The sequence below is a fragment of the Amblyraja radiata genome, chromosome 6 (assembly GCF_010909765.2).
Source record: "Amblyraja radiata isolate CabotCenter1 chromosome 6, sAmbRad1.1.pri, whole genome shotgun sequence".
NCBI lineage: Eukaryota > Metazoa > Chordata > Chondrichthyes > Rajiformes > Rajidae > Amblyraja > Amblyraja radiata.
The window spans coordinates 100633380-100648355 of NC_045961.1; the positions used below are offsets into that span (position 1 = coordinate 100633380).

A 14976-nucleotide genomic window follows, 5' to 3' on the forward strand; every position below is an offset into this window, starting at 1 on the left:
CACCACCGTTTGTGTGGAAAAGTTACCCCTCAGATTCCTATTAAATCTTTTCCCCTTCACCTTAATCCTTTGTCCTCTGGTCCTCGATTCACCTAGTCTGATCTATGATTTTATCCTCATAATTTGATCCATCTCAGATACTCATCAAGTGTGTAGCAGTAGTACAATAGACAATAGGTGCAGGAGTAGGCCATTCGGCCCTTCGAGCCAGCACCGCCATTCAATGTGATCAAGTCTGATCATCCCCAATCAGTACCCTGTTCCTGCCTTCTCCCCATATCCCCTGACTCCGCTATCTTTAAGAGCCCTATCTAGCTCTCTCTTGAAAGCAGCCAGAGAACCGGCCTCCACCGCCCTCTGAGGCAAATAATTCCACAGACGCACAACTGAGTCAGTATACATCTTCGCCAGTTTGGTGCCAAGTTCCAAGTCCCACTAGTTATAAGTGCAGGGATCTTGATCTGACCATGAAGGTCTGTTGCCCTGGCAGTGTTGCCGGGTCAGCCTGGCCAAGCGTGGCCGTGGTGTCCTCTGCCGCTGTTCCACCGCTGTAGGCCACGTGCGGTCAACGTACTCGGCGTCTTGGAGTGGCGTTCGGTCCAGCCATGCACCAGGCTGCAGCAGAGCCTCCAGCGGCCCACTCCCCCCATCGAAGCCGCGCACTCCGTCCCGCAGCCCGTCTGCGTATGAAGACCCACTATTGTTCAATGTGTAACAGTAACTGGATGACTGAACTCGTGAGGCAAGCTAATTGTCACATGCATCGAGAAGTGAACAATGAATTCCTGCTTGCTGGACCTTTACAGCCACATTAATGAAACAGCACAATAAATAAAAGTACATATTAATAATACGATAAATTATTAGCAATACTAGGTCACCGGACCAGAATCCAGGTCACCGCTGTTTTTTTACAGTGCTCTTTGTTCCAGAGCCTTTCTGGATTATGGACACAAATAGCTGGAATAACCCAGCAGGTCAGACAGCATCTGTGGAGAAAACTAATAGGTGACGTTGCGGGTCGAGACCCTTCTTCAGACCGACAGTCAGGAGAAAGGGAAACTAGAGATATTGACGGTGAGCGTCCTGGAGAGTAAAAGACTACAAAAAGTAGTAAACACTGCCCAGTCCATCATCGGCTCTGACTTTCCTTCCATCGAGGGGATTTATCGTAGTCGCTGCCTCAAAAAGGCTGGCAGTATCATCAAGGACCCACACCATCCTGGCCACACACTCATCTCCCTGCTACCTTCAGGTAGAAGGTACAGGAGCCTGAAGACTGCAACAACCAGGTTCAGGAATAGCTGCTTCCCCACAGCCATCAGGCTATTAAACCTGGCTCGGACAAAACTCTGATTATTAATAACCCATTATCTGTTATTTGCACTTTATCAGTTTATTTATTCATGTGTGTATATATTTATATCATGGTATATGGACACACTGATCTGTTTTGTAGTCAATGCCTACTATGTTCTGTTGTGCTGAAGCAAAGCAAGAATTTCATTGTCCTATGCAGGGACACATGGCAATAAACTCACTTGAACTTGATATAAGAACAAATGCAGGAAAGATATGCAACAAAAAAAATGATGAAGGAAACATGTCATTTTTAGCTCGGGTCTCGGTGAAAACAAGTTAAGGGCCTGTCCCACTTTCACGACCGAATTCATGACCTTTTTTTACTCGTGGACATTTTTCATCAGGCTAGAAAAACGCCCCAACCCACTTGATGCCACGAGTACCTACGACTAGCATCACGGCCTGCTACGACCTACCTACGACCTCGTGACGACCATGCTGCGAGTATGAGTCAAGGGCAAACTCGGCAGAGGTCGTGAAAGTGGGACAGGGTCTTCGCAGAGACTCACCAAGATGACTTTGAAGCTAGTACGACCTGGGTGGGGGAGTGATGGAGAGAGAGGGGATGCAAGGGTTACTTGAAGTTAGAGAAATCAAGAATCATATCGCTGGGGTGTAAGCTGCCCAAGCAAAATATGAGGTGGTGTTCCTCCAATTTGCATGAGGCCTGACTCTGACAATAGAACAGGCCCTGGGTGGAAAGGTTATTATGGGAATGGGAGGGGACAAGCGCAGGCTTGGCGATCGTTTCGCTGAACTACTCCGCTCAGTCCGCCTAAACCTACCTGATCTCCCTGGTTGCTAAACCCTCTCCCATTCCCACACTGACCTTTCTGTCCTGAGCCTCCTCCACTGTCAGAGTGAGGCCCAGCGCAAATTGGAGGAACAGCATCTTATATTTTGCTTGGGTAGTTTTTTCGACGACCTACTATGACTGTGACAGTCACCGAAAAAATCGCCTAATTGGGACAGGCCAATAAGCCAGCATCTCTACCGCTGCACCACCGTGCTGCCCAGTGTAGATGAGACATGTTGACCGGTGTAGGCAAGTTGAACTAAAGGGCTTGTTTCCGCGCTGGATGACTCTGACTCGATTACGGTTTTCTTTGGCACACCAGATGGTGATATTGTGTGGACTATTGGCCTTGAGTTTTAATGTGAGCAGAACTCTGTTGAACTTCCCAGTAAAGGGAGGTTCCTCTGTGTCTTTATGCATCTCATCCTGTGCCTAACTTTGCTGACCTATGAGTTTGGCAACTGATGTACATGCAAATTATTTCATTGTGTGGGCATGTCTGTAAATATGTCCTGTGTATAATATCAGTGCTTTGTTGAGTGGTGTGGGCTGAATCACCTGCAGCCCAACATCGACAACAATAAGCAGTTAATGGTGGACTTTAGGAAGAGAGGCACACCCCTGACTTCATCAAGAGTGTGGATGTGCAGTTTACCAAGGATACAAGTTCCTTGGAGTTTAAGGAATGGGCATCGTTTCGGGTTGATTCCCTTCTAAGAAGGATCTCGACCCGAAAAGTCACCCATTGCTTCTATCCAGGGATGCTGCCTGTTCCGCTGAGTTGCTCCAGCATTTTGTGTCTATCTTTGGTTTAAACCAGCATCTGCATTTTCTACAATACCTTGGAGTTTACCTGGACAGTAAACTGGACTGGTCCAGGAACGCTGAGGCACTGTTTAAGAAGGGACCGAGCTTTCTGAGGAGGCTGTGCTCTTTCAAGATGCTGCAAGTTTTCTACCAATCGGTGGTGGCCAGTGCCATTTTTAAAACATAGAAAAATAGGTGCAGGAGTAGGCCAATCAGCCCTTCGAGCCAGCACCACCATTCATATGAACAGCGGAGGACCAGGCCCTTAAACCCACAATATCTGTGCCAAACGTGAGAGTCAAGTTAAACTGAACTCATCTGTCTGCACCTGATCCATATCTCTCCATTCCCAGTGCATCTGTGTACCTATGTCAAAGCAAGGAGCTGCACATGCCGGTTAATACACAAGGCCACAGTGCTGGAGTAGTTAAACGTACAGCGGCTTCAACATGGAGTGTTCTGGGGGGCATTGAGGGATATTGAATCACCACCATCATCATCGTCATAGCTTTTTTGATGTTCCTAGTGGGTAAATAATGCTAACGTTCTCTCTGGGGGAATTGTTAGAGGTCACGGTCTCCAGGTTTACTCCCACACTCCGAAAACGTACAAGTTTGTACGTCAATTGGCTTCTGTAACATGTCAATTGTCCCTAGTTTGTAGGATAGTGCGAGTGTGATCACTGGTCGGCACGGACTCGCAAGGCCCAAGGACCGGTTTCCACGCTGTATTTCTGAAGGGGAAAAGATTTAATAGGAACCGGAGGGGTAACTTTTTCACACAAAGGGTGGTGGGTGTATGGAACAAGCTGCCAGAGGAGGTAGTTGAGGCAGGGACTATCCCAACATTTAAGAAACAGTTAGACAGGTACATGGATAGGACAGGTTTGGAGGGATATGGACCAAATGTGGGCAGGTGGGACTAATGTAGCTGGGACATGTTGGCCGGTGTGGGCAAGTTGGGCCGAAGGGCCTGTTTCCACACTGTATCACTCTATGACTCTAATGGCCCTGTCCCACGGTACGAGTTCATTCCAAGAGCTCTCCCGAGTTTAAAAAAAAATGGTAAGCACGGAGAATGAACGTAGCGGGTACGTCGGAGCTCGGGGACGTCTCTTAACGGCTCGTAACGCTAACGGCAGGTACTCGGGAAGACTCGCTAACGGCAGGTAAGCACGGGAAGACTCGTGAAGATTTTTCAACATGTTGAAAAATGTCCACGAGAGCCCCGAGTACCGACGAGCGGCCATTACCGTAAATCTCCGAGTTCGAATCGGGGCAAACCCGGGAGAGCTCTTGGAATGAACTGGTACCGTGGGACAGGGCCATTAGTCTAAAGTAAAGTCTAAAGGTGTTATAATGTATTTGAAGGGCAATGTTAACTCCTACAGTAAGTAGACTGAACAAAGCAATGGGAGCTGTATTCGCAACAATAAACGCTACAATTATCGATGTACATTTAAAGTCTGGTCACCCTTTATGCTTTAGCGAAGAGATAAACAACCAAGCATGTTCTGACATGAATAAGCTAAGAGTGTGCAGATGTGCACATTAATTTCTCGTTTGTGAATGTTTCGCATCTGCACCCACACGTAAAGAAGGTTTTAATCTCCACACATTTTCAACATGACTTTTCAAAATCAGCAAGTCTTGCAATTGATACACTTTTCCTCATGACTTCTCCTGCCATGTAAATCATTTGCTACACTTTTTTGCCATGTCTGATTAGATATTCCAGATTAAATTTGCACGTCGTTCGAAAGCTCAGGAACTGGCTACAATGGGCTTTGTGCATGCTGCTCTCGAATGCCTGATTGGAAATGCACGGAAAGTGCGTTAGGAGCCTTATAGTTTTGTCAATCGTTGGGGCTTTTTAAAAATTTCATAAGATCATAAGTGATAGAATCATTTGCCACTCAGCTGCCACCAGGGATGGTGGTGGAGGCAGATACAATAGTCGAATGTAAGAACATAATTTGGATAGGCATATGGATATGCAAGGTATGGAGGGATAGAAACATAGAAACATAGAAAATAGGTGCAGGAGTAGGCCATTCGACCCTTCGAGACTGCACCGCCATTCAATATGATCATGGCTGATCATCCAACTCAGTATCCTGTACCTGCCTTCTCTCCATACCCCCTGATCCCTTTAGCCACAAGGGCCACATCTAACTCCCTCTTAAATATAGCCAATGAACTGGCCTCAACTACCTTCTGTGGCAGAGAATTCCACAGATTCACCACTCTCTGTGTAAAAAATGATTTTCTCATCTCAGTCCTAAAAGACTGCCCCCTTATCCTTAAACTGTGACCCCTTGTTCTGGACTTCCCCAACATCGGGAACTATCTTCCTGCATCTAGCCTGTCCAACCCCTTAAGAATTTTGTAAGTTTCTATAAGATTCCCCCTCAATTTTCTAAATTCTAGCGAGTACAAGCCGAGTCTATCCAATCTTTCTTCATATGAAAGTCCTGACATCCCAGGAATCAGTCTTCTCTGTACTCTCTCGATGTGCATTAAGGGCCGGTCCCATGATGTCAGCTCACCCAAGAGCTCTCCCAAGTTTAAAAAAAAAAATCAAACTCGTGGTAAGTACATAGAATGTACTTAGCGGGTACGTCAGAGCTCGTGGATGTCTCGTAGCGGCTCGTAACGCTAACGGCAGGTACTCGGGAAATGCGGAAACTCGTGAAGATTTTTCAAACGTGTGAAAAATTTCCAAGAGTGAATAAATACTCGTGATGAGGTAACAAGAGTTTGATTTTTTTTTTTTACTTAGGTGAACTCACATCGTGAGACGGGCCCTTTAGGTGCAGGCAGACAAGAGGTGGCCTTGGCATCAGGTCTGGCAGAGATGTTGTGGGACGAATGGCCTGTTCTTCTGCTGTACTGTTCATGTTATCATAAGACCATAGGCGATAGGAGCAGAATTAGGCCTTTTGGCCCATCAAGTCTACTCCGCCATTCAATCATGGCTGATCTATCTCTCCCTCTTAACTATCTCTCCCTCTTAACCACATTCTCCTGCCTTCTCCTCATAACGCCTGACACCCGTACTAATGAGGAATCTATGTATCTCTACCTTTATATATAACCACTGACTTGGCATCCACAGCCTTTTGTGGCAGTTGAGTTTAGTTTAGTTTAGAGATAAGGCGCGGAAACAGGCCTTCCGGCCCACCGAGTCCACACCGACCAACAATCCCCGCACACTAAAACTATCCTACACACACTAGGGACAATTTTACATTTACACCAAGCCAATTAACCGACAAACCTGTACATCTTTGGAGTGTGGGAGGAAACCGAAGATCTCGGAGAAAACCCACGCAGGTCACGGGGAGAACGAACAAACTCCGTACAGACAGCACCCGTGGTCAGGATCGAACCCGGGTCTCTGGCGCTGTGAGGCAGTAGCTCTACCAACATTTTGTTTAATCAAAGAGAGAAGTTTGCTTTGACGATGTTTTGTACATTGAAAGATCGGGTGAAATGCATATGAAGAAAGACTGGATAGACTCGGTTTGTACTCACTAGAATTTAGAAGATTGAGGGGGGATCTTATAGAAACTTACAAAATTCTTAAGGGGTTGGACAAGCTAGATGCAGGAAGATTGTTCCCGATGTTGGGGAAGTCCAGAACAAGGGGTCACAGTTTAAGGATAAGGGGAAAATCTTTTAGGACCGAGATGAGAAAAACATTTTTCACGCAGAGAGTGGTGAATCTCTGGAATTCTCTGCCACAGAAGGTAGTTGAGGCCAGTTCATTGGCTATATTTAAGAGGGAGTTAGATGTGGCCCTTGTGGCTAAAGGGATCAGGGGGTATGGAGAGAAGGCAGGTACAGGATACTGAGTTGGATGATCAGCCATGATCATATTGAATGGCGGTGCAGGCTCGAAGGGCCGAATGGCCTACTCCTGCACCTATTTTCTATGTTTCTATGTCTATTGCACCTTAGACTTTAGACTTTGCATATAAGGCACGGAAACAGGCCCTTTAGTCCATCGAGTCCATGGCGACCATTGATCACCCCCATATACTAGCACTATCCTCCACACCAAGGACAAATTACAATTTTACCGAAGGCATTTAACCTCCAATTGTATTTCATGACACTAGGTTCTCGTTGGGTCAGCACGGTGGCATAACGGTAGAGTTGCTGCTCTACAGCACCAGAGACACTGGTTCAATCCTAACTCTGGCGCTGTCTGTACGGAGTTTGCACGTCCTCCCTGTGACCGAGTGGGCTTTCCGCGGGTGCTCCGGTTTGGCCCCACACTCCAAAGACACAGGTTTGTAGGTTAGTCCATTTGGCATCGGTAAAAATTGTAAATTGTCCCTAGTGTGTAGGATAGATAGATAGATAGATAGATAGATATAATTTATTGCCACACAACCAGGGTTGGTGGAAATTTGGGTTGTCAGCAGCAGTACAATAATAAAGAACACACAATAAAACTGTAACATAAACATCCACCACAGCATTCATCACTGTGGTGGAAGGCACAAAAATTTGGCCAGTCCTCCTCCATTTCCCCCCCGTGTACAGGACCCGAGTCCAGTCAGTCTAGGATCGGCTCTTCCTCACCGGAGACCACGGCTTTAAGATGGTGTAGGCCGCAGGCCGGCGGTCGAGATTTAAAGTCCCCGCCGCAGCCAGAAGCACCGTAGACTGCAGGGCCAGCGGTCGAAGCTCCCCTCCAGGGGCGATGGTAAGTCCATGCCGGCCCCGCGGTAGAAGTTGGCCGCGGGCCGGCAGTGATGGCTTCTTCTTCCCCCGGGTCCCCAACGTGAGATCCCAGGCTGTAGACGCCGCACCAGCTAGAGCTCTGCAGACTTCAGGCTGCGACTTCAGGCTGCCGGCTGCCCCGGGCCAGCGAAACGGAGCGCTCCCCTCCAGCGAGGGCTCACCCGCTCCACGCCGAGAGTCCACGCTGCGCCCGCCGCTGAAGCCCCGGGCGCGTCTCCGGGAAAGGCCGCGTCGATCCTTGATGTTAGGCCACGGGGGAGGCGACCTGGAAAAAGTCGCCTCTCCGTGGAGGAGGCGACCGAAGCGGTTGCCCCCTCACCCCCCCCACACCACCCCCACACAAAACACACGAAGGAACACAAAATACACACTTTAAAATATACTAAAAAATAAAAAAAAGTTGAAAAAACGGACGCGCTGCTGACATGGCTGCACACAGAGGAGCGCCCCCTACATAGTGGTAGCGTGCGGGGATCGATTGTCGGCGTGGACTTGGTGGGCCGAATGGCCTGCTTCCACGCTGTATCTGGAAACTAAAGTAAACTAAATTGCTTGTGTGCTTTGCGGTGCTTATCAAAATTGGCTCACAATTGTCATCCAGAGATTGCTCCTATCTTAGGAATGCCACATGAATGTCCTCCCTTTCAACTGGATCCGAGATCTAAACGAGGAACACAATGACGGATCACCTTGAAAAATGCGATTGTAAACAGCTTTGTCGGTTGCGATGTCCTTGATGTATCCCTTTCCCTGCCTGATGGATAGGGAACAAATGCAAGAGAGAAATGATCTGTCGACTTTGAGCCATAGAGTCGTGGACTCAGACAGCACTGAAGATAGATACAAAATGCCGGAGTAACTCAGTGGGACAGGCAGCATCTCTGGATAGAAGGAATGGGTGACGTTTCATAGAAACATGGAAAATAGGTGCAGGAGTAGGCCATTCGGCCCTTCGAGCCTGCACCGCCATTCAATATGATCATGGCTGATCATCCAACTCAGTATCCTGTACCTGCCTTCTCTCCATACCCCCTGATCCCTTTAGCCACAAGGGCCACATCTAACTCCCTCTTAAATATAGCCAATGAACTGGCGTCAACTACCTTCTGTGGCAGAGAATTCCAGAGATTCACCACTCTCTGTGTGAAAAATGTTTTTCTCATCTCAGTCCTAAAAGACTTCCCCCTTATCCTTAAACTGTGACCCCTTGTTCTGGACTTCCCCAACATCGGGAACAATCTTCCTGCATCTAGCCTGTCCAACCCCTTAAGAATTTTGTACGTTTCTATAAGATCCCCCCTCAATCTTCTAAATTCTAGCGAGTACAAACCAAGTCTATCCAGTCTTTCTTCATATGAAAGTGCTGACATCCCAGGAATAAGTCTGGTGAACCTTCTCTGTACTCCCTCTATGGCAAGAATGTCTTTCCTCAGCTCTATTGTTTCAGGTCGAGACAATAGGTGCAGGAGTAGGCCATTCGGCCCTTCGAGCCAGCACCGCCATTCACTGTGATCACGGCTGATCATCCACAATCAGTACCCCGTTCCTGCCTTCTCCCCATATCCACTGACTCCGCTATCTTTAAGAGCCCTATCTAGCTCTCTCTTGAAAGCATCCAGAGAATTAGTCCGAGGGTCACCAAAGAGGTAGCTTGTAGGGTAGCACTGCTCTCTGGTTGTGGTGGGATGGTTCAGTTGTCCGATAACAACAACTGAATCATCCTACCACAAGATAGGCTCCCAAATGCTGGAGTAACTGGAGCAGCATCTCTGGAGAGAAGGAATGGGTGACTTTTCGCGTTGAGACCCTTCAGGAGTGACAATTTGGTGCAAAACCAGCATCTGCAGTTTGTTTTCTACATGTCACCTATGCATGTTACACAGAGATGCTGCCTGACCCGCTGAGTTACTCCAGCATTCTGTGTCTTTTTGTGCAAACCCGCATCTGTGGTATCTACAAGTATATGTAGGAATACAAACAAGAACTTTATATCAGAATATGGTCTCCATTCATTGACTACTTGAAGGGGCAGACTGGCTCGGCACGTGAACCTGACTGAAACTCGAATTAAGGATCAGATGAAAAGTTATACTTTATAATTTACGAACTTATCTCCAAAGTTGTATTTTTAGTAAATTATTCCATTCTTCTTCATTATGCTTTTTTCTTTTTTAATTTGTCTTTCTTATTTTCTATCTATGTAAAAAAGAAATACTAGAAGCAGAGTTAATATCAATTGATAATATTAGTAATGTAGGAATGATATACATGAAACGTTTATAATATGACATGTATCTGCCGCTAACAAAATGATTATTAAAAAAATAAAAATAAAATAATAAATATGTAGGAATGAACTGCAGATGCTGGTTTACACCGCAGATAGACAACAAATGCTGGAGTACCTCAGCGGGACATGTAGCATCTCCGGAGAGAAGGAATGGGTGCCGTTCTGGGTCGAGATCCTTCTTGTGCAGTGACATTTCAGGCCATCGCAGTCGTGCAGCTGCTGGAGATGCTGTCCCATTGCGCCAGAGATCCGGGTTCAATCCTGAGCTGGAGTGCTGTCTGTGTGGAGTTTGCATGTTCTCCCCGTGACCGCGTGGGTTTTCTCTGGGTGCTCCAGTTTCTTCCCACATCCCAAAGATGTGCAGGGTTGGTGGTTAAATGGCATCGGTAAATTGCCCCAACTCCTCGTGTTATGAAGGGCAACATGCCATTCGCTTTCATCACTGCCTGCTGTACCTGCATGCTTACTTTCAGTTTAGACAGAAAATACAAGGAAACAGGCCCTTTGGCCCACCGATTCCGCACCAATCATCCATTCACACTCATTCTGTATTCTCCCACTTTCTCATCTCCGGAGAGAAGGAATGGGTGACGTTTCGGGTCGGGACCCTACTTAGCCTGAGTGTTAGCGGTGAGGGAAACTAGAGATATGGAAGGGCAAGGTGTGAAAATGACAAATCGAAGCAGACGATGATGGTAATGTAGAATGGATCATTGTTGACTATGGGAAAGGTGAAAGGGAGGCATAGAAATAGTGCAATTAATCAGGGGGGGGGGGGGACAGTGAAACTAGTCGGAGAACTAGGGTTGGGGAGGGACGGAGAGAGGGAGGGAAAGGGAGGGCTACTTGAAGTTAGAGAAGTCAATGTTCATACCATTGGGTTGTAAACTGCCCAAGCGAAATATGAGGTGCTCTTCCTCCAATTTGCGCTGGGCCTCACTCTGACAATGGAGCAGGCCCAGGACAGAAAGGTCAGTGTGGGAATGGGAGGGGGAGTAAAAGTGGGTAGCAACCGGGAGCTTGTGTAGGCCTAGGCGGTCTTAGCGCAGATGTTCTGCGAAAAGATGGCTGTTGTGTTGGGTTTATTGAGTGTTTTATATGAACATATGGTTTGTGGAAATTGATTTAAATCGTCCTATTTTACCATCCAGGAGAGGATGGTGGTTTCAACCTTGAAGACGCGACCAGAGATGATCTACCAACTCTAAAACCACGTAAGTAGTCACTCTATTAATATTGGCATGATGGCGCAGCAGTAGAGTTGCTGCCTTACATATAAGATTGTTAAGGGTTTGGACACGCTAGAGGCAGGGAACATGTTCATGATGTTTGGTGTTCAAAAGGGAACTGCAGATGCTGGAATATCGAAGGTACACAAAATTGCTGGGGAAACTCAGCGGGTGCAGCAGCATCTATGGAGCGAAGGAAATAGGCGACGTTTCGGGCCGAAACGGCCCGAAACGTCGCCTATTTCCTTTGCTCCATAGTTGCTGCTGCACCCGCTGAGTTTCCCCAGCAATTTTGTGTAACATGTTCATGATGTTGGGGGAGTCCAGAACCAGGGGCCACAGTTTAAGAATAATGAGTAAGCCATTTAGAACGGAGACGAGGAAACACTTTTTCTCACAGTGAGTGGTGAGTCTGTGGAATTCTCTGCTTCTGAGGGCGGTGGAGGCAGGTTCTCTGGATGCTTTCAAGAGAGAGCTAGATAGGGCTCTTAAAAATAGCGGAGTCAGGTGATATGGGGAGAAGGCAGGAACGGGGTACTGATTGTGGATGATCAGCCATGATCACATTGAATGGCGGTGCTGGCTCGAAGGGCCGAATGGCCTACTCCTGCAGCTATTGTCTGTTGTCTATTATCTTTGGTTTCCTCCCACACTCCAAAGACATGCAGGTTTGTAGGTTAATCGGCTTGGTATAATGTAATATCTCTAGTGTGTGTAGGGTAGTGATAGTGTGCGGGACCGCTGGTCGGCACGGACCTGGTGGGTTGAAGGGCCTGTTTCCGCGCTGTATCCCCAAGCTGAACAAAATTGCAGATGCTTGTTCACACCGAATATAGGCACAAAATGCTGGAGTATCTCAGCGGGACAGGCAGCATCTCCGGGGAGAAGGAACGGGCGACGTTTCAGGTCGAGACCCTTCTTCAGACTGGATCTTCAGTCGCCCATTCCTTCTCTCCAGAGATGCTGCCTGTCCCGCTGAGTTACTCCAGCATTTTGTGTCATATTTACCAACACTTGGTCTGGGGCCTTCAGTGCCGTGCTGCCTCGTTAGTGCCAGGGATCCGGGTTCAATCCCGACTACAGCCGCTGTTTGTACGGGAGTTCCGGATTCGGCTAATTGGCTTCAGTGAAATTGTTCCTGGCGCGTCTGGTAGAACAAGTGTGCAGGTGGCCGCTGGTCAGCACAGACTCGGTGGGATGAAGGGCCTGGTTCCATGCTGGATTTCTAAAAAAAATACAGCATGGAAATAGGCCCTTCGGCCCACCGAGTCCGTGCCGACCAGCCGATCACATCGTACACGAGCCACGCACCAGGGCCAATTTACAATTTTACCAAAGCTAATTGGCGGCGCGGCTCTGGCTGCAGCGGCTCTCCGGCAGTCCTGTTTGTTTTGTGTTTTTTGTGTTGTTTATTTTCGTTTTGGTTAGTCTAGTTTTGGTTTTTAGTTTGTGTTTTGGGGGGGGGGGGGGGGTTGAAACGGGGCTTGCTGTCTCTCCCTGCGGGGGAATGCGACTTTTTTGTCGTATTCCCCTTCTCTGCCTCCGTCTGCGCTGAGGCCTAATGGCGGAGCTGGCGACCTCGAGGCTCAGGAGGCAGAGCCCACCAGGACTCGCCCTGAGCTCGCTCCCGTGAGGACGGCCCGGCTCGGGGCTGGAACAGGGCTTCCGTGAGGGGCTGTGACGCTCCCGGGAGGGCGGCCTGGCCCGAGGAAGGAACGGTGCTCCCGTCGGAGTGGACGAGCTCGTGGAGGTACGGCGTTCCCAGCCCGAGGGAGGAGCGGCGCCCAGTCGGGGTGGCCCAGCCCGAGGGAGGAGCGGTGCCCATGTTGGGGCGGCCCAGCCCGAGGGAGTAGCGGCGCCCAGTCGGGGCGGCCTGGCGCGAGGCTGAGACGGTAACGGCACTCACGTGAGGGCGATCCGGCTCGGGGCTGGAACGGTGCTCCGGTGGCTGGGACGGTGTTCTGGCGGCGGTGGCCTGAGTCCGGGGTTCGGCCGCGGCCCAGCGGCTGCGTCAGCAGGACTGGTGGGCGGCAGCTTCGACCACCCCTGGCCGCGGTGTTTGAGCCGCGGGACAGTTGTAACATCGCCCGGGGGGTATCGCCTCAGCGCAGAGGGAGAAGAGAAGGGAAGAGACTGGAGACCTAAGACTTTTGCCTCCATCACAGTGAGGAGATGTTGGGTGGACTCACTGTGGTGGATGTTAATATGTGTTTATTGTTGTTTTTTATTGTATTGTATTGTATATATGACTGCTTCAATTTCGTTCAGACTTCGGTCTGAATGACAATAAAGGCTATCTAATCTAATCTAATCTAATCTAACCAACCAGCCTCTCAGGCTTTGTGACATGGGAGGAAACCAGAGCACCCGGGGAAAACCCACATGGTCACGGGGAGAGCGTACAAACTCCGTACAGAGAGCACCCGCCATCAGGATCGAAGCTGGGTCTTTGGCGCTGTGAGCTAGCAACTCTACCGCTAAGCCACCAGCCTGAGCCTAAACTAGACGGAGCTAAATTCCTGCCATACTCTTCATTTAGCCTGACTTCCAGAGTGTGTGTGATGGAAGTACTTGTACAAACCTGTGCGTTTATATGTGTGCATGCTATTGATTAACTTGCGAACATATTTATTTGTGTTTAGTTTATTGTCACGTGGACCGAGGTACAGTGAAAAGCTTTTGTTGCGTGCTAACCAGTCTGCGGAAAGACAATACATGATTACAATCGAGCCGTCCACAGTGTGCAGATACCTAGACATGATAAAGGCAATAGCACAAATACCGTGTTCGACATGGTTACATTCCCATTTTAATTACAGTTTACTTTCTCTTACAGCCGCAAAACCCCCTGCAATACCTGAAACATGTAAGTACTTGTGTCTTTTGCATGGTAAAAATTAAGAAATAGACAACAGACAATAGACAATAGGTGCAGGAGTAGGCCATTTGGCCTTTCGAGCCAGCACCGCCATTTAATGTGATCATGGCTGATCATCCACAATCAGTACCCCGTTCCTGCCTTCTCCCCATATCCCCTGACTCCGCTAATTTTAAGAGCCCTATCTAGCTCTCTCTTGAAAGCATCCAGAGAACCTGCCTCCACCGCCCTCTGAGGCAGAGAATTCCACAGACTCACAACTCGCTGTGAGAAAAAGTGTTTCCTCGTCTCCGTTCTAAATGGCTTACTCCTTATTCTTAAACTGTGGCCCCTGCTTCTGGACTCCCCCAACATCGGGAACATGTTTCCTGCCTCTAGCGTGTCCAAGCCCTTAACAATCTTATATGTTTCAATGAGATGCCCTCTCATCCTTCTAAACTCCAGAGTGTACAAGCCCAGCTGCTCCATTCTCTCAGCATATGACAGTCCCGCCATCCTGGAAATTAACCTTGTAAACCTTGTAAAATGCCACCTAGTTAATTGGAAAAGCTTTCCCTTTGGTTTTGGTTCAGATAGGATTCCAAGTTTTGAAAGAATCTTTTGTGTAAAGTTAGAAAAGTCACATTTGTTATTGGTCGCACGTCAACAGGCCCTTCGGCCCACACCGATCATGATGTCCCATCTAAGCTAGTCCCATTTGCCCACCTTTGGCCAATATGGTCACCTCCATCCTGTCGTCCTGCGAACCTTTGACCCTCACCGTCTTCAGCCTTTGCTTAGTTTAATTTAGAGATACAGCGCCTTCAACCCACCGTGTCCGCGCCGACCAGCGATCCCCGCACATCAACACGATCCTACAC

At 48.4% G+C, this 14976-nt stretch overlaps 1 protein-coding gene across 1 annotated transcript in view; it reads left to right on the forward strand.

Moving 5' to 3' along the window:
- cd99 (CD99 molecule (Xg blood group)) overlaps nt 1–14976 on the forward strand; it is a 71126-nt gene that overhangs the window by 29243 nt on the left and 26907 nt on the right. Inside the window, exons 2-3 of the mRNA XM_033023351.1 lie at nt 11161–11223; nt 14075–14104. Coding sequence (XP_032879242.1) covers nt 11161–11223; nt 14075–14104 — 93 coding nt within the window. The remainder of the gene's footprint in view (nt 1–11160; nt 11224–14074; nt 14105–14976) is intronic.